Consider the following 20,439-nt stretch of genomic DNA (forward strand, 5'->3'; position numbering starts at 1 on the left):
GTCTCAGGTTGCTACAAAAAGGATGTTATCCGGAGATAAAGACTTTCAATTGGACTAGTTAATAAATCTTCACTCCGTCGTCTTTCACCGTTGTTAGAGCTCTTTTTTTTCACTCCGTCGTCGACCATGGCTGCTGCTACTACTGTAGGATTCTTCTGATTTGTAAGAGAAAATGAGATCTAGGGTAGGTGATGGAATAGAAGCATATGGAGTTCAGATCTGAAGAATTAGAACCTTAAAGGTTTTTTTCGAGTTTGGAGATGGAGATGGTAGTAATAGTGGTGGTGGTGTTGACGGCGGCGTGGATGGTGGAGATAGAGATGGGAGGGAGGGGTAAGTGAGGGGAAGGAGAAGAGGGGCTGTAGATAGAGTAAGGGAGGGAGAGAGGCGTGAGGGGAAGGAGAGAGGAAAGGGGTTTTTTTTTTTTAGGGTTTGGAGAAGATGATAAATCTTAAATGTGTAGTGGGGGAGAATAGAGAGGTACATCTATTTCAAAAGTTACTGGACCAGTTATGAAATGTAATTTTGGAAAAATAAAGCTACGAAAATTAAATAAAAAATAAGATAGTTATTATTTATAAATAAGTCTTACAGGTAGCTATGGCAAGTAAATTTTCCAATAATCTTTTCGCCTGACATAAATTAATATTTTTACTTGATAATACATTACAAGTTATGGCCTCCGCTTTAACAAATTTATGCCACTAGACATAAATTTGATTTGAATTACAAAAATTTGGGTCATTCACACAAATACCTTACTCGGGGGTTGTGTTTAAATTTTGCTCTTTGGCACTTTAAGTGGCCGAAAATATTCCTGAGATTTTGGGTTCGAATCCCATCATAGTATTAAAAAAAAGTCACAAGACAGAATTTTGTAGCAAAGTAGGTCTATTCAGACAAAAGTTATACCTTTTCTGTAGAATTCCAGTAGAGTAAAAAAAAAAAAAATCTGCCTAGCGAAATTTTTGCCTTGAGGCAGAATTTCAGCGAAATCTTGCCTTGAGTTTTTTTTTGACTGAGTGGGTTTGAACCAGAACATCAAAATATTTTTAGCCACTTTTTTAAGCGAAGGATTTGAAAAAATCATCAATTTGAGAGTCAAAAAAATTAAAGACAGCCTTTGAAAAAAAAAAAAAAGAACTAAAAACCAGCCCATTTGATGGGCAAAAATTTAGACCAGGCCATTTAAAGGCAAACCGTGCCATTATTGAAAAAGATTTTTTCGTCTCGATAAAATATCAAGGTTATTCTTGTCTCGGGGTCCCGTCTGTTTGCATTCCATCAGACAAAGGAGATAACAGATAGGGACAACAGCAGCAAAAGCGACAGAGAATCTCCATATAATAAATTATGGTTTGTGTCTTTCTACTCGTATTTGAAAAGAATATTATTTTGGCTTCTTTTTGCCACACCTTTTTTCCCAATTGATGTAATGTTTGTCATCTTAAATCGATAATCACAAGCATTATATCTTCTTTATCTTGACTTCTAAACTGCAGCGCGTTTGCAAAGTGGTCATAATTTATGTTGGGTTTTTTTTTTCCTTTTATTTTATATTAATTGTAACCTAATTAGAAAATTACCGGACAATGTGGCTGTTGTTCTTCCTGGATCTCATGACTTCTACAATCGAATCACTTTATTCTCTATGTTTGCTGATAAACACAGAAAACGAAAATAAAAAAGAATAAGAAGAGGTTGACGAATAATGGCCAATTACTTATTTAGAGAAAAAGATAGGGCAAAAAGGAAAGATTTTTAATGTCGTTTGACTGAGTTCATATGAGGTTTTAAGAAAATTTAAATGACTATTGATGATGTTGTGTCTTGTTTTAATTTTAGGTCGGTGTAACTAACCTCTGAAAATATTTCTTGAACTTTTTGCTTGTTCCGGTAAATATTGACCAAACAAATATCTTTTGATCAGTTTCTATTGACCAAAATCGGACTAGTTGATTGTTCCAAAAGACTTTTCTTATGAGATTATGACTTGACAATTGATGCTTTCCAGAAAACTTTGTCCCTACATAGGCACTATGCTCACTCTTGTAATTTTCTATTAAATATCTTTGTCTCTAAGGTTTTACACAAAAGGCCAGTTGCTTTCTTTATGCCACTTGCTCTTAGTCCGTCTAGTGCCTTTTGGTTGGGCTCCACCCTCGGGATTTTGATTAGACCGTTTGATTTTTTTTTCCTCGTGTTGACGCAGTAAACGTGTTGGCCACTCTCCCCTCACTGGACTTGTCAATTATTTGCTCTTTTTCCTTCACTCCTCCTTTCAGTAGATGAGATTAGAATGAAAGGTATTGTCCCAACACATCCTTTCTCTTCTCTGGCTTGCTCTTTCAAATAAAATTTTGGCCCGCAATAATCTCTGCAATGGGGAGCGCCTTGGGGGCTTTGGTCTAGTAGTAAGATTGCAACACGTGATTTGTATGTTAGGATCACTTCACTGCAGCAGACAAAAATCTAGTACTTTTAGTTGAGAAGAGTAGAAGGGCATACCCATTACGGCATTATTCACTGAGTTTCGAACCATGCATCACTGGCCTTCGGGATTCCTCAGTTATCAAAAAAAAAAAAAAAATCTACTGGGAGCTATATATGGGGTTAAGTACCCTGAGATGGTTTATTTATATGGAGAGCTTTATGTTGTGGATGATTACTCTAGCAATATTATTGTGAATGATGGATGAATACACGGAAGATGCAATGTGTTAACTCTTGTTGTGGTTTTACCTGTATATCTTACTATTATCATGGTTTATCACATTTCAAATGGAAGAAAAAGCTCATTTCATATTGTCTATTTTTTTCTTTTACTCGTGAACAAATTGTATTTTACTTACCTTTGTACCTCATTAGGCAAGCATAAGTAGAAAGATCTCAAGAAGAGATACTAGAAACCGTCACCCTGGGCTGACGCAGCAGAAAAGGCAAGAGATCAAAGAAGCATTTGAGCTCTTTGACACTGATGGCTCTGGTATTGAATTGTTTCTATCCCAATGCATTTTAGTGTTTGACAGCTCTGTGCTCGCGTTAACATAGCGTTTTTCTTAACTGCTACTTTTCAGGAACTATTGATGCCGGAGAGCTGAATGTTGCTATGAGGTTTGGTTTCTTTTCTAAAATTAATCAATCTAATATCTAAATGTGGTGGTGATGTGCTAATCCAACTTCAATTGCAGGGCCCTTGGATTTGAAATGACAGAGCAGGTAACTTTGAAATCACATTGCATCCTTCTAGTTTCTGTTTGAATACACTGGTTGGGTATTTGTTAACGTTCTCTTCATGAGAAATTTGATCGATCGATTTAGGAAGGATGACTCGTCTTATGTATTTGATAGTAGCATATTATCTTACAGGTGCTATTTCCTGACTTTCACTTATCCGTTCTATGGCATGACTAATGTTGCATTTCGAACCTTTTGTTTTCAGCAAGTTGAACAAATGATTGCTGATGTGGACAAGGATGGCAGTGGTGCAATCGATTTTGATGAATTTGTACTCATGATGACTGCCAAGATAGGGGAGAGGGACACTAAAGAGGAGCTCGCAAAAGCATTTAACATACTAGACCAAGATAAAAATGTAAGTCCTCGTTATCTAGCAAGTATTGAATCGTGCCTCACTGGTGATTCCTCGGTTATAGAAAGAATGTTGGTCCTTATAATCTATCTTGAGAGTGCAGGGGAAAATATCTGCTGCTGATATTCAGCAAATTGCCAAGGAGTTGGGTGAAAAATTCACTGCAAGAGAGATACAAGAGATGATTGATCAAGCTGATCGTGATGGTAACTTCTTTTTTCCCATGCCCCTCCACTCATCTTCTGAATTGTCATTCTTCCTTATTCTCCTTACACGCCTTAATTGAACAGTATATCTCTTCAATGTTGGCATAAGTAAACATTCATAAAGTAAAATTTCTTTTCCAGTCAAATAATCCATTTTTAAGTATGCTGATGTAGACGTTTGGGTGTTTCTTTTGTAGGCGATGGAGAAGTAAGTGCAGAAGAGTTTATGAGGATGATGAGGAAAACCAGCTATGCAAACTAGTACAAATCATAGTGTCAAGTTTAAAATGAGACCCAACTTACTTTGAAGTTGCTTGTCCTTTTTCTTTTTTCCCTTGTCCTCTATTCCCTCTGCTCTGTCACGTATTGTATATACTCCCCTACATATTTTGTTTCCAACTGAATAAATGAAGAAAACAATTACCCATTGAAGAGTTGAAGGTTGTGGATCCTTGTATTCTCCCAGCTTCATTTTTCCACATAAAATAGGGAATGCGTACCAAAATGCTTTGATATAATGAACAGCCCAGATGTCAGTTACTTGAGTGAAATGAATAAATCTTTCCCGCCAAAGAATTGAAAAATATATTCATTTAATATATAAATGTCGTAAAAGATAATGTACGAAAGAGTTGTCACTGTTGTGACGGTAAGGTGTCAATGGTACGGTTAAAGAGATTATTTTATAAAATTTATATCATATCAATATTTCGGTTATTTAATTTTGTAGAAATCAAAATTAGACTTTTCGAAACTGTCCATCGATCTTGTGGGTTTTATGCCTGCCGATTGGCATTGAGTCCGTGAACTTGTTTGCCTTAGAGCTTAATAACAATACATGATGAGATCGGTCACTATATGTTATTTGTTGATAATATTATGTAAATTTCCAAAATTAACAAGTGTTAACCAAAAGTTTGAACTATAGAGAGCGCTTTAAAGACGGGAGTTCTAACATGAGTAGAAGCAAGATTAAAAGATATGCTTGCTGGTGTAGTCAGCATTAAGAAAAAAAAGTTAAAAAAAGGTGAAGTTAAAGTAACTTTAGACCTGATTTTGATGCTTTAAAAAAATTAAAAAAATAACTTTTTACTCAGTAAAATATTAAAGCGAATAATTGATATTTAGACCTGACCTAACTTGTATTAAAGCATCAAAATCAGGTCTAAAGTTACTTTAACTTCACCTTTTTTTTAATTTTCTTTTTAATGCTGACTACACCAGCAAGCATATCTTTTAATCTTGCTTCTACTCATGTTAGAACTCCCGTCTTTAAAGCGCTCTCTATAGTTCAAACTTTTGGTTAACACTTATTAATTTTGGAAATTTACATATTATCCCTAATTATTGTTAATTACTCCGTCTCAATTTATGTGGTACCTTTGACTTGACACGAAGTTTAAAAAAATGAAGACTTTTGAAATGTGTAATCTAAAACAAATCTTATATAAATATGTGGCTGTAAATCATTTTATAACGTTAAATTGATTCTAAATAGAAATGTGATATTCTTTTTGGAACAAATCAAAAAGGAAATGGCGCCATATATATTGGGACAGAGGGAGTACCTAATGATTGAAATAAATTAAAGCTGATCAAAATATGTGCAACTAACTAATTAAGTAATGGGTTCCAACAATTTACATATTCCCCATAAAAAATAGTTTAAACTAGTATAATTTCAAAGTGTTGGAAAAAGGAATTGAAAATTTTGACTTATTAATATTAAGGGTAAAATAGAAAAAAAAAGTGATAAATTATCTCTTGATTTTCTAAAGTGGACAAGTAAAATTTGACAACTATTTTTAGTATAGTGGATAAATAAAACTTGACAGAGGAGTATAATCACCAACCAATTACTCCCTCGGTCTCAAAATATATGTCATGGTTACTAAAAATAATTGTCTCAAATTATTTGTTGTATTCGAAGTTCAAAGCAAAATTAATCACCTTTTTCCTATTTCATCCTTGGTAGAATTTTTCTTGAAGACTACAAACTCCTTCATTAACACATACTCCCTCCATTCACTTTTATTTGTCCACTATTCTAAAAATAGATTTTCATTTTTATTTGTTCACTTTTGCATATCAAGAGAAAAATAATTTGTTTTTCCTGTTTTATCCTTAGCATTAATTATTCTTGCCAAATCATTACCCTTAGCATTAATTACTCTTTTCAAATCCAATACAATTATACACCAATTAATATGGGTATCATGATAAAATATGTACTTCATTTATTATTTCTTAATAGTCGTACAAAGTCTATAGTGAATAAGTAAATATGAACGGAGGGAGTAAATTGATTTGAACATTTAATGTGGTGAGCTAATAGCTTAGACATAAATAAGGTTAAAATAATAAAAAATATCTTTAATCATTATTTCTTAAAGGGTGTGTAAATTAAAAAAAGGATAAATATTTTGAGACGGAGGGGTATAAATTTACCACTGAGTGAGAACTGAAGTAGAGGCTTCTACGGATCCTTCTAGAACATTCGAGGATTAAATGTCCTAATTCCTAAATACGAGAATGTTGCGCTGTTAACTGCCAAGGCCCTTTGAAATATAAGTACTATAGTCGACTACAAGAATCACATGCACTAAGTTTTCTGAAAGAGCCACGTCAATTCTGCAGATATTATACCTCACACAGTAGAGCGAGCTTGCTCAGTGTTACATGGCCCAGAAATTCCGTGCTCCTTGTCAGATGGAGCACAAGTGGCATACATCTGGCTAACCACATGTGCATTTAATAATACAGCCAACCAAAACAAAATGGAGTATATAGGTATAGACTTTATCTTATAAATACGTAGCATAAAGATATTATTAGTCCAAGTGTTATGAAATATTAAATGTGGATGTCCACCACTTTAGAAATTAATTTCACTTTCACTACACAAATATAATGCTTCTCCTTCACCATCTTAATGGTTCCTCTTTTTTCTCATATATTGAATGCATATGTAGCACTATAAATAGATGCATAAGTTTTCATATGAAATACATTTGTAACACATTTTGGAAGAATAGTAAAAATCTCTCCTCTTTTGTCATTCTATTTCTATGGTTTTCATCCTTTAATATTATGACTCTTTTAGCTTCATTTTATAAAACGTTATCAGCACGAGACTCTACCTTGAGCAAATATTTTGAAACGATCAAAGCGCATTGGTTTAAAGATTCGTAGAGCGGTGAGAGTACCATTCTCAAACCAATTTCCCGGTAAGTAATTATGGTCGAATTTGAATCCGTGTCTTTAAGCTGAATGATGAATGATATATCAAAACAGGTGGGATATATATCATCACCCATTAGTTGATGGTGATAATCTCTGTGTTACTTATTTTGTTGATTCTAGTGATGTTAACAATAAGTAGATCTCAGTGGTATTGAAAGAAAAGGTATTGATACCTTGGAAATATTAATAAGCTACAGACATAGAATTCTTGGATATTACTCCTCGTTTGATGTTCATTGAAAATTTTGTTGCCATAATCTCCATAGTTGTTGGACATTAATTTTATGGTTCTTTGGTTGCCTTCGAGTATCAACAGAATTCGTCACTTTCAAAGGTAATTTTTGTTATCCATTTAGTATTACCTTGTTAAGTTTATGATCACCAGAAGGGACAATATTTTCTATGCATTACTATGGCTACAGTTGAAGATGTGTTAGAGAAAAGTTTCTACATCATATATATGCCTCGATTTACTCGTGAAGTAGCAATATTTTGAAAGAAGCTCTAACCTATTACAGTTTGATATACTTAAGACACGTTCAAATGATTGTGTTTTATTCCTGAAGAATGAGAACTTTTGATAAAAGCTAAAAATACAGATTCATTCCCTGAAGTGAATGTGATAATATTTAGTAAAGCTTATCAATACAGACGTGCTCTTGGTTGTGAAGAAATCACGACTCAACTCCAGAAGAGGTAGAATAATTGAGAAGAAATATTTTGAATATTCTATGCTTTACTCCCGAAGTAGTAAACTCATAAATCTGCTCCCGAAGTAGCAAAACTTTGAACTCTACTCCGAATGTTGTAACCTCCGAGCTCTACTCCCCAAGTAGTAGAATTCTGAAATTTACTCTTGAAGTAGTAAATAACTCCGAGATCTACTCCTGAAGTAGTAAGACCTTAAAATTTACTCTCGAAGTAGTAAACATTTAAACTTTACTCCCGAAGTGGTAAAACTTTAAACTTTACTCTTGAAGCAGAAAGAATCGGTAAAATATTTGAGAAATATTCTGAAGCAATATCTTCTTGTGCTTGAGGAAAATAACGAGTTATTGATAAATGTCGTATAGCAAGCACATTTGAATAATCAGGATTCATTTCCCGAAGTGAATGAAGAAATACCACAACCGATCTTAGAGAGATAAAATACAAGGAATATACATTTTATTTGTGTGGTATGAAATTAAGGCATTGCAACACGTACCTGTCGTATATAGAAACATCTTGAATAATTTTATTAAAGTATCATTTTAAAGAAAAAGGAAGCAGAGTAAAGTGCTTTCTACTATAACCACATTGATAAATTATGGTTAGTTGTTATTGATTTCCTTGAAGGAAATAAACATTGGTGTATCCCTTTCCTGAAGGGTGTGATTACTATGTGGTTGCTGCTTTGATACAAAATATTCAGATGTTAATGGCTAGTCTCCTTGAAGGAGATATTTGAAATACTGAAGTTAGAACTTAATGTTTACTTTTCGTAATTTACAATTTATAATGTCCATTTAATTACTGTTTCTTTCATGACACCAGTAGTGTCTAACCAATTTTTTTCCCATGATACTAGCAATATCTACGCAATATTTGGTGATACAAAAATCAAGGACTCCAGAAGAGATAATTGTTTGTTTACGAGTATCATGACACCAACAGTGTTCAAATAATATCTGATTATGAAAAATAAATTAAAGTCTCTTGAAGAGATTATACATGATTGCACCATTTATCCCAGATCGTAATTGTTATAAATCGTAGTAAACCTGAAGTTTACTAGCAATAAAATTGGTTATCACATTGGGACTACAAATGATTGGAAAATTAAATATTTTTAAGTTACTACGGGTAAGAAATATGTATATGAAACGTTACCCGAGTATGATGGATCACATGTCACAATAAACCAGAAGTTTATGACATAAAATCTCATGCAATATTAAACCAGAAGTTTACTAAAATAAATAGCACTCGTCATAGTAAACTTAAGTTTTACGGATATAGATAATTTTATTAGTGGGAAATACCATTTTGGTTGTCCTGATTTAAATCTGATGTGCTAATTGAGTATTAAAAACATATTGAAGAACTAGAAGATTCTTCAAAAATTTGTTTGTGTTGCTTGTTCTCATGATAAGTTGATTACACCAGCTAATGTTGGGACTGAATCCCCAAAATTCTGAAAAATATAAAAGGTGAATGTGGGCCCCTTCACCTGCAATGTGATGTCTTAAATAGATGATCTATGAGACGGTCACATGTATGTTTATTGTCAACTGGCAGTTTGACATTTACGAAGTTACTTGCTCAAAATGATTGAGTTGGAAGCACAATTTTCAGAATACGTAATCAAGACAATCATCTTGATAATGCTGGTTTATATCTAAGTTGGTTTGGCATTAGATGCTTCCATAATACAGCTAAACCATTATGAGAACAGAGTTTCAAATGTTGGTCTGAGATATGATATATTGCATACAACAGCATTTGTATGCTTCAGATCAATAAATTTTGATAAATTCTCCCCTCATATTTGATTCAGGGTCAAGAACTAGATATTTCCATCTTTTAGCATTTGATGTGCGGTACATGATTAATGGATATACCATGATGCACACAGATGGATTTTCCCAAAGAAAATGGGGACATATGTCACTAAAATAAGGGGGAGAGAATAAGCAACTAAGAAATATGTTGTGAATTATCATCAGTATGATCCTCAGATAATTCAAGTCAAATGCTGGAAGCATTTGCTGACCCAACTATTTCATATTTCATCTGCAAAATGCTCCTAATTTCCCCGAAGGACAGAGTCTACAACATGCATGGAGCATGGTAGACCAATCGGTTCTAAATATAATAATCCTTGAAAAAGGGAGGAGCAAATGATCATAATAAGGAGGCAAAATGCTCTTGAAGAGCCGACGACATAACACTTCATGAAACCTTATGCGAGGTTCAGGTACCTGAAAATGATGAAGTGATGAGATCTCAGTAAGTTATGTCGAATTGCAAACCGATACAAAATGATATCTTGTCGACGATATCTTTGATACAATATGGCGCGCAATCTTGTATAAGATTGTGAGGATCTGAGTACTACGTCTCTTAAAGCATGTTGATGTAGAAATAATTACCAAGTAAAATGATGCATCTTGGTAAACGTAATGTTTATTGGACCAGCAGTCCAAACATCAGAAAATGTCACATTATTTATACTGATGGATGCTGTCACAACCTATGTGGCTTACTTGATGAAATTTATATGAAAATTCCTGAAGGATATAAAATGCCTGAAGCATTTGGTTTAAAGTCTCGGGAAATGTATTCAATCAGATTACAAAGATCATTATATGGTTTAAAACAATCAGGGCGCATGTGGTATAATCGCCTAAGTGAGTACTTGATAAATGAAGGATATATAAATGATGCCATTTGTCCATGTGTTTTTATTAAGAAAACAAAATCAGAATTCATTATACTTGCTGTTTATGTTGATGACATAAATCTCATTGGAACTCCAGAAGAGCTCCAAGAGGTGATTGAATATTTGAAGGAAGAATTTGAGATGAAAGATCTCGGAAAGACAAAACTCTGTCTTGGTCTGAAAATTGAACATTTCGCAAAAGGGATCTTTATCCATCAATCTGCCTATACTGAGAAAGTTTTAAAACGATTTTACATGGACAATACGCATCCTTTAAGTACTCCAATGGTTGTTCGCTCACTTGAAGTGAGTAAAGATCCGTTCCGACCTCAAGAAGAAAATGAAGAGCTTCTTGGTCCTGAAGTACCATATCTTAGTGCAATTGGTGCACTCATGTATCTTGCTAATGCTACAAGACCTGACATAGCGTTCTCTGTTAATTTGCTAGCAAGATATAACTCTTCTCCTACACGAAGACATTGGAACGGAGTTAAGCATATATTGCGATATCTGAAGGGACTAGCGATATGGGTCTGTTTTATACTAACAAAGGTAGTACAGATCTTGTTGGTTATGCAGATGCAGGTTATTTATCTTATCCACATAAAGCTCGATCTCAAACAGGCTATCTGTTTACATGCGGAGGTACTGCTATATCATGGCGATTCACAAAGCAGTCCATTGTTGCTACTTCTTCGAATCATGCTGAGATAATAGCTATTCATGAAGTAAGTAGAGAATGTGTGTGGTTGAGATCAGTGATACATTTCATCAGAGAAAGATGTGGCTTGAAGTGTAATACAAAAATACCCACAATATTATATGAAGATAATGCTGCATGCATAGCTCAATTAAAATGAGGATTTATAAAAGGAGATAGAACGAAGCACATTTCACCAAAGTTATTTTTCACTCATGATCTCCAGAAGAATGGTGATCTTGATGTGCAACAAATTCGTTCAAGTGACAATCCTGCAGATTTGTTCACCAAATCTTTGCCAACTTCAACTCTTGAGAAAATGATATTCAAGATTGGAATGCGAAGACTCCGACATCTGAATATTGGTCTTCGTCAGGGGGAGTGAAATACGTGTTGTACTCTTTTTTCCTTAACCAAGTTTTGTCCCATTGGGTTTTCTTGGTAAGGTTTTTAATGAGGCAACTCTCAAAGCGTATTACTAGATATGTGTACTTTTTTTCCTTCATTGAGGCTTTTTCCCACAGGGTTTTTCCCAATAAGGTTTTTAACGATGCACATCATCTATGGACATCCAAGGGGGAGTGTTATGAAATATATTATGGATGTCCAATACACAAATATAATGCTTCTCGTCCACCATCTTAATGGTTCCTCCTTTTTCTCATATATTGAATGCATATGTAGCACTATAAATAGAGGTATAAGTTTTCATATGAAATACATTTGTAACACATTTTGGAAGAATAGTAAAAATCTCTCCTCTTTTGTCATTCTATTTCTATGGTTTTCATCCTTTAATACTGTGACTCTTTTAGCTTCATTTTATAAAACCAAGCAATTTTTCTTGTTTTTATATTATGAATTTTAATTTTATATATATAAAAATTTAAGCATTAGTAGTACTCCATTCACTTTTACTTGTCCACTATTTAAAAAATAAATTTTCACATTTACTTGTCAACTTTTGCATATCAAGAGAAAAATAATTTATTTTTCCTGTTTTACCCCTAGCATTAATTACACTTTCCAAATCATTCTCCAAATCCAATACAATTATACACCAATTAATATGGGTATTATGGTAAAATATACATTTCATTTATTATTTCTTAATGGGTGTGCAAAGTCCATAATGGATAAGTAAAAGTGAACAGAGGGAGTATATATAATATATACACACACTACATTTTTGTTTGATCATCAGCGCCACTTATCCATGTTAATGTCATTAAGCATAAGCTCTATTATATTCATTGATGGGTAATAGAATTCGCACAATTTAATTTGATCAATAACCTCTTCAATTTCTTGGATGATCAAAAAGTTATCTACACTTTTTGCCAAGTTATCTGTCTATAAAATTGTAAATTATTTTTTATTACTCCACCATCTCAATTTATTTGCGAGTGTCTGAGTTTTGCTTATTATACTCCTCCATTCACTTTTGTTTGTATGGACTTTACAAACCCTTAAGAAATAATAAATGAAATGTATAATTTATCATGATGTTCATATTAATTTATGTATATTTTTTTATAGATTTGAAAATAATTTTAAATGCCTAATTAATACTATGAGTTAAACAGATAAAAAGAAATTACTTTCTCATAATATATTTAAAGTGACAAGTAAAAGGATTATATTGAACAAGTAAAAGTTAACGGAGGTAGTAGTATAGTACTATAATATAATATAATAATAGTAATTAGTATAGTATATTATACTCCATCTGTTTCAATTTGTTTGAACTTATTTCCTTTTTAGTTCGTGCCAAAATGAATGACCTCTTTCCTAATTTGAAAACAAATTCACTTTATGAATGATTTGCAGCCACACAAATTTTCAAAGCTTATTTTGAACCACAAGTTTCAAAAATCTTCTCTCTTTCTTAAATGTCGTGCCCAGTCAAATGGGTTCATATAAATTGAAACGGAGGGAGTAGTATATATAGTGTGTGCAAGCTCGAGGAGAAGTTTCGATAGTCTTTCTAGAACTTACGAGGATTTGAAAATGATTTTAAATGCCTAATTAATACTATGGGTTAAACAGGAAAAAAGAAATTATTTTCTCATGATATGGTAAAAGTGATAAGTATATGTGAAAATATATTTTTACTATACTGAATAAGTAAAAGTGAACGGAGGTAATAGTATAGTATTATGATATAATATGATTATACTAATTAGTATAGTATATTGTAGTATACAGTGGGTGTGAGCTCGAGGAGAAGTTTCGATAGTCTTTTAAGAACTATCCTAAGTACAAGAATGCTGCGCTGTCAAGTGGAAAGACTCTTTGACTCTCTTGACTAGAAAGAAATCAATTGGACCACTTTTTTCCCAAATAGTCAGATTCTCTTATTACGTGGCTCTGAAAAGCCACCCAACCCCGTGTGCAGTGCATGTGCTAATTAGTGTTCCAGCTCGCCTCAGGCACATCCCCAAAAGGAAAGTATATAAATGCGCACACTACCTTATCCATTTCAATGTTTCATCAACTGCAACAAATTTCAGGAGAAAATCAACAATTTCTTTCTTTTTTCAGAATGAATGGATTCAGTCAACTTCAAGAGAACAAATTTAACCGTACCAACAAACTGACTCAAGACCAAGAATTTGACTACATCGTGTCAGCTCTCCGCGATGTTGTCTCCGGTGCCGATGGTCGTACGGCTGGTGAAGCAGCTCAGCTTTTGCCGGAAGTTCAAAATGCAAGTGGTGGTGCATCCACGTCAGCTAATTACATGCCACGTAGGAACATTGTGGACACTTCAGCAGCTTATCTGGCATGTCACATTGGTAATTCTTTCCAGTTCCACGTAAAGCGAGAAAACATGGACATGCAAAAAAGGAGGAAAAAACAGAGAAATACAAAGAAGGAATTTAGGGGAGTGAGACAAAGGCCATCGGGTAAATGGGTCGCAGAGATCCGTGACCCGCACCGAGCCCAAAATGTTTGGCTTGGTACTTTTGCTACTGCAGTTGAAGCTGCTAGAGCTTATGACAGAAAGGCTATTGAATATAGAGGTGAAAAGGCCAAAACAAATTTTCCTATTACGGCATACGCTGCTGCTGATGTTGCTACAGTTACTGATGAGAACAAGTCGCCAATGGTAGTGGAAGAAAACAAAGAATTAGTACAAGTCCAAAGTGGTGAGGTGGCAGTGGCTGCTGATCATAATAATAATATTAATGGTGAAAACAGTATGCAAAATGGTGATGATCATAACAATATTAATGGTCAAACTAGTAGTATGCAAAATGGTGAAAATAGTAGTATGCAAAATGGTGATGATTTTTGGGATACGTTGGAAGATGATGGACTTGTCAAGTTGCTCACCCAGGATATGTCCTTCTCATTCTTTTAATCCGCTTTATTGTTTTTATATTATCGGGAACATTTAATAAGTTCCTTTATATTGTTTGTTTTCTTCATTTTTTCCAGCTGTGTCTTTTAATTTCAAAATGTAATACATAATAATTTTAAAACATAATTTAACTATGCGTAAAAATTAAAGCACTTTTCTGGTGAATTGAGTCGACTTATGTACAAGTATGCCATTAAATAAGCAGATTATAAGTATGGAAAAGGTCTCCTTTTTCGATACGAAGGAAAATCGTATATCGGTTTTGGTTTTCTCGAGGACGTTTGATCTTTAATTTAATAAAGTGTCTCAGAAACTAACGGATGTTGACTTCTTGGTCTTTCTGAAGCATTTTTGGTATTTAATTGAAATATATGATAGGGAAGAAAAATGGAGTTATTGGAACTAAAATTTCTATATTCCTTTCAACAGCGAGATATATAGAGTATGAGTATTTCCACCATAATCGATGTAATAGCTTGTTAACGAATAGCAGCCAAGCGATAAGCTAAGGAGCTAAAGAAAATTTTGTAGATGACAGCCGTACGTGCACAAGGTTTAATTTCAAATCTCAGTAGCCAAACCACAACTTAATTAGTTATCCATATCCCAGACAAAATTGAGAGGATCACTATAATCACCAACCAATTATAAATTTACCACTGAGTTAGAACTGAAGTAGAGTCTTCTACGGTTCCGTCTAGAACATTCGAGGATTAAATGTCCTAATTCCTAAATACGAGAATGTTGTGCTGTCAACTGCAAAGGCCCTTTGAAATATAAGTACTCTAATTCACTACAAGAATCATATGTACTAAGTCTTCTGAAAGAGCCACGTCAATTCTGCAGACGTTATACCTCACACAATAGAGTGAACTTCCTCAGTGTTACGTGGCCCGTGAATTCCGTGCTCCTCCTCGGATAGACCACAAGTGGCATACATCTGGTTTACCACGTGTGCAGGTAATAATACAGCCAACCAAAACAAATTGGAGGATGTAAGTATAGAGTTTATTTTAGCATACGTTGTAGTATAAACAAATTCTCCATCGGGATATTTTTACTTATTATTGCACGAAATTTGCTTGTTTTCATAATTACCAATCTTATTTTTGATGAAGAACTACCTACAAATATTTTTGTACATACATGAGTTAAATTCATAGGAGTTACGTATATAATATTTAGACAGACACTACATTCACGTCTAACCAATTCATGTTATTGTCATCATGGGTAATAGAATTTCGACACAATTTAATTTGAGCAATAAGCTAATCATTCGATTTTCTCGGATGATGAACAATCTAAGTTATCTATCTTCTTCTCCGAGTTATCACCTTATACTCCCTCCATCCTAAATTAACTGTTGCCTTAGTTCAAAAACATTATCCCAAGATAATTATTATTTCAAAAATTTAAGACTAAAATTACAATAGCTTCCAGCTAGCTATATCTTTAACATTAAATAAAGTGTTTTTTTTTTAATACTGCTTAATTTCCAAAAGACAAATTTAACAAAAAGGGATAACTTAATAAACTACATTTAGTATTTATTAATATATTTTCAATGAGATGAAGGGAGTAATAAATATAACGATAATTTTTAATTAATATACAAAATGTCGTTAAAGTTAATAATCTTTGTATAAATTAAAATTTTCCATTATTAATTCGAATATAACAATCATAAACAACTTTTACATTTTAAGCTCACATAACTGGCATGTGAACCAAAAGGCCCTCCGGACATGGATTTAGTCAAAGTCAATAACTTCAGTTTAAATTATGTTAGTGAATTAAATATATTATAAAATTTAATTTTAAGACACTGTGACTAGTACTTAAAATCATTATCCTACAATTCAAAAACATAAGTTTTAATCCTTAATTCATCACTACATCGGGATAAAGGAAACCCCCTATATATGGAAAGTTCCATGGTCTTTAATTTCTAGAACGTACGGAGATTACATGTCCCAAAAAGAAGAATGCTGCGCTGTCAAGTGGAAAGACCCTTTGACTCTCTTAACTAGAAAGAAAACACATGGACCAGCTTTTGTAAATAGCCACGTCAATTTTTGATGACGTCAGAGATGAAATAATCAGATTCCTTAGCCCCACGTGTCGTACAATCTGTTATAACCCGTGTGCAATAAGTGTATTAGTGTACCAGCTGGCCTCAGCCACATCCCCAAAGCGCAATATATAAATAGCCCACCAGGCACCTTATCCATGTCATTGTTTCATTAACTACTTCGAATTTTTCAGGAGAAAATCAACACTTTCCTACTTAAGAAAGATGAATGGATTACTTCAAGAGAATAAATGTACACGTACCCAAAAATTGACTCGAGACCAAGAATTTTACTATATGGTGTCAGCTCTACGCCACGTCGTCTCCGGTGCCGATGGTCGGAAGGACGGTGAAGCAGCTCAGCTTTTGAGGGAAGTTCAAAATGCATGTGGTGGTGCATCCACGTCAGCTGATACCATGCCACGTAGGAACATTGTGGACACTGTTCAGCCAGCGCCAGCTGCTAATTATCTGGCATGTCACATTGGGAATTCTTTTCACGTAAAGCGAGAGAATATGGAAATGCAGAAAGGGAGAAGAAAAAGGATCAGAAATACAAAGAAGGAATTTAGGGGAGTGAGACAAAGGCCATGGGGTAAATGGGCTGCAGAGATTCGGGACCCGCACCGAGCCCAACGAGTTTGGCTTGGTACTTTTGCTACTGCTGTGGAAGCTGCTAGAGCTTATGACAAAAAAGCTATTGAATATAGAGGTGAAAAGGCCAAAACCAACTTTCCGATTTCGGAATATGCTGCTGATGATGATGAGAACAAGTCGCCAATGGTAGTGGAAGAAAACAAAGAAGTAGTACAAGTCCAAAATGGTGAGGTGGCAGTGGCTGCTGATCATAATAATACTAATGGTGAAAACAGTATGCAAAAAGGTGATGATCATAATATTAACGGTGAAAGTAGTATGCAAAATGGTGATGATTTTTGGGATACGTTGGAAGATGATGCACTTGTCAAGTGGATCACCCAGGATATGTCCTGATGATTCTTTTAATTCGCTCTATTGTTTTTGTCTTATATCGGGAACAATGAGTTCCTTTATATTGTTTGATTTCTTCATTTTTTCCTGTTATGTCTTTCAATTCGAGTTTTTCGAATGGCTAGTACGGAGTGGTAGGAAAAATCTTGTAGTTTGAGTATTGTATTGAAGTATTGAGGTTGCAGTCATTTATCTTTATGCAAAAACAGAGAGAGTCAGACAACAAGAGTGACGTGTTTTTTTGTTTTTATATAGGAAGTTGTAAAATCAATTTCAAATTTTGCTATAATAAAAGAGTTTTTGTTGTTTCTGATATTTGATGGAGCACAAGAAAATTACTTTTACTTTACTACTATATAGTTACTTTACTACTATATAGAAACGTGAGATGAAAGTGGAGATCGACATGGCTGTTTTATGCCAATAAAAGTGGAGTTGAGGGCATTTTAGACTCTGATGATATTAGTTATGCAATGTGTGAATGAACTGCCAGAATTGCCAGCACACCAATTCTCACTTTATAACTTTCTATCAGCTTCGAAACTATTCCAAAAATGTGAAACCACACAGCAACTTCAATATTGTCCATGTGACCTTTCATTTCAACCGTAAGATCCGAAGTTATTTCAGGTTTGTGCTCTCTTCTTACTCTTTTTGTTCAATTATTTATTTCAGTTGGGTCTTGCCCATAATTTCCTTTGTTGTATTTTAACTATAATACTTCTGGAAAGCTATTTACACGTGAAGATTTTGTGGGATTAAATGGTTCTTTTGGGTCAGAGATTCAACATGTCTGTTACTATCCACATCGTGGGTGTATTTACGGTCACCGAAGCTCAAAGGCTTTAAAGCTACGGGTAAAGGTTATAAACCGACCCATAGACGGGCAAAGGCACTAGCCCCACACCACACTTCGCAATCTTCATACTCGTCCCGCCAAATCATTGGTTCTGATACCAATTGTTGGGCTAAACGGTCCAAAGATGCTCTTAACATGATGTGATATTGCCCGCTTTGGGCCAAGCCCGCACGGTTTTTCCCAAAAGGTCTCACATCATTAAGAGTATCCAACACCTTAAAAGTAGCTCCTTTTTCTTTTCAGCTACCAATGTGGTAGCTTGTTAGCACACCGAAACAGATTTCACTTCCTTTAATTAGTTTGGTCATATTATTTTCAATTGTTGTTGATTAAAGATTTGTTTATTCATCAATTGCAGGTCTTCTCAATCATATTTGGAAATAAAAACTCCATTGCAGAAGTATTTAGGAGGTACTGGTTTCATTTATGAGCTTTTCATGTCACTGAATGTTGAATTAATTGTTATTGTTTGATTTTAGTAGACAAGTGACTTGCTACGTGACATGTAATTGAAATCAAATTTCACAATTTTGATATGAATAAACGGGATTCACTGAGTTCTGGTTCACATATTTGTTAAGATCAAGTTTCTTATTAATGATGTGCCTTAAACAACTCAAATTTCATATTCTGTGAATTGAATTCACCTTTTTGTCTGTGTATAGATTAATATATTGAATGCTTTGTTAGACCACGCCATGTCCTATTGGCCCTTTATCTCTATCATATACTCCTATATAGTTAATGAGATACAAACTTTTCGCTTCATTTCCATTGAAAGAATAGTTGCAAATTTAATGTGATATTTTTCTAGGATAGATCATATATACTTTTGATTTTTATGTATATTTGGTGTGGGCAAAGTTATACTCCATCTGTCACCGAAGAACCCACAGTTCAGGAATTTGAGTGGAGGCTTGAAGAGTGAGGCTAATCCATAATATCAACGGCAGAAGAATGAGGTTCGAGTTGATGAATAGAAGGAGGCCGCAATACGTGTCCGTCATCATTCTCACCCGGGGTTGATTAATTAGGTTAAGGAAAATATGAGGCGGCCCTATTAAGAGAGCTTAAGGATACATCGACTCTCTTGAATTTCACATCATAGCATGTATAAATGAGCATATCCAAGAAAGACACAAGTGGGTGCCTTGGGATTGCGGAGCTTTTTTGCCATTTGTACCTATTTATTAGACAGAAAACTATTTAAGTAAGAAAAAACTTGCCTTTCTAGAATGTGTAACAAAGTAACAGTATAATATGCTATTGTCTTTTGTTTTTCTACTTAGCAATGTTTTCCGTGAGGGGCTTTTAATAAGTTCATTAGAAGTTAAACGAAAATGGAAGAGGGAGTAAGGTAGTAGCTCCAGAGATGCATGGGATGTTGAAAGTTGCAACTACAATACAGTTCTATTTGACGCAAACAATTAGCGTTATATAGTAACTCATCCGGATCAGGTTAAGATTAAGAAAAAGACATATTTTACCTTAGGAATATAGCTTCGAAGAATTTGTTGAATATAGATATAACTAGTAGCATTTGGCCCGTGCTAAGCCCGATCCAAACCTAAGATAAAAGTTAAATTTGTAATTATTTTTTACTTTTCTCCGCTCTTTGTGACATTAAGTTATACAAAGATTAGTTTGATAGTTTAGGCCAACTCTAGTACGGGCTCAAAACTAATTAAAAGTTAAATTTGTAATTCTTTCTTATTTTTTTCCACTTTTTGTAATATTAAGTTATTGAAAGATTAGTTCGATATTTTCTGCAAACTCTTAAAAAATTAAAGACTTCCCATATATTTAGATTGCATAAAAATATTTAAAAATTGAACAAAATTTCCTCTTTTGTCCTTACTTTAGACCCTTTTTTAACCTTCAAAGAATTACGTGACATAAAGTCCTTAATTTCTAACATCATCTAATATGAACTACAACGTTTTCTTCCAAAAATAAGAAAAATAGTATGGTTCTAGAGACATCA

At 34.0% G+C, this 20,439-nt stretch overlaps 3 protein-coding genes across 3 annotated transcripts; all 3 read left to right on the forward strand.

Annotated features, from left to right (window-relative positions):
- The first annotated feature begins 1,091 nt into the window (after nucleotides 1-1,091).
- On the forward strand, nucleotides 1,092-4,230 carry LOC132621992 (caltractin). Its single transcript, XM_060336502.1, has 7 exons — nucleotides 1,092-1,356; nucleotides 2,869-2,986; nucleotides 3,078-3,114; nucleotides 3,192-3,219; nucleotides 3,443-3,595; nucleotides 3,696-3,798; nucleotides 3,996-4,230. The coding sequence occupies exons 1-7, from the start codon at nucleotides 1,354-1,356 to the stop codon at nucleotides 4,058-4,060; spliced, it is 507 nt and encodes a 168-aa protein (XP_060192485.1). The 5' UTR covers nucleotides 1,092-1,353; the 3' UTR covers nucleotides 4,061-4,230.
- A 9,438-nt stretch (nucleotides 4,231-13,668) lies between these two features.
- On the forward strand, nucleotides 13,669-14,745 carry LOC132623146 (ethylene-responsive transcription factor ERF109-like). The gene has a single exon (XM_060337856.1). It carries the CDS (start codon nucleotides 13,711-13,713, stop codon nucleotides 14,530-14,532), a length of 822 nt encoding a protein of 273 aa, XP_060193839.1. The 5' UTR covers nucleotides 13,669-13,710; the 3' UTR covers nucleotides 14,533-14,745.
- A 2,030-nt stretch (nucleotides 14,746-16,775) lies between these two features.
- LOC132623872 (ethylene-responsive transcription factor ERF110-like) lies at nucleotides 16,776-17,911 on the forward strand. The gene has a single exon (XM_060338680.1). It carries the CDS (start codon nucleotides 16,832-16,834, stop codon nucleotides 17,597-17,599), a length of 768 nt encoding a protein of 255 aa, XP_060194663.1. The 5' UTR covers nucleotides 16,776-16,831; the 3' UTR covers nucleotides 17,600-17,911.
- The last annotated feature ends 2,528 nt before the right edge of the window (nucleotides 17,912-20,439 follow it).

The sequence above is a fragment of the Lycium barbarum genome, chromosome 12, assembly GCF_019175385.1.
Source record: "Lycium barbarum isolate Lr01 chromosome 12, ASM1917538v2, whole genome shotgun sequence".
Taxonomy (NCBI): Eukaryota; Viridiplantae; Streptophyta; class Magnoliopsida; order Solanales; family Solanaceae; genus Lycium; species Lycium barbarum.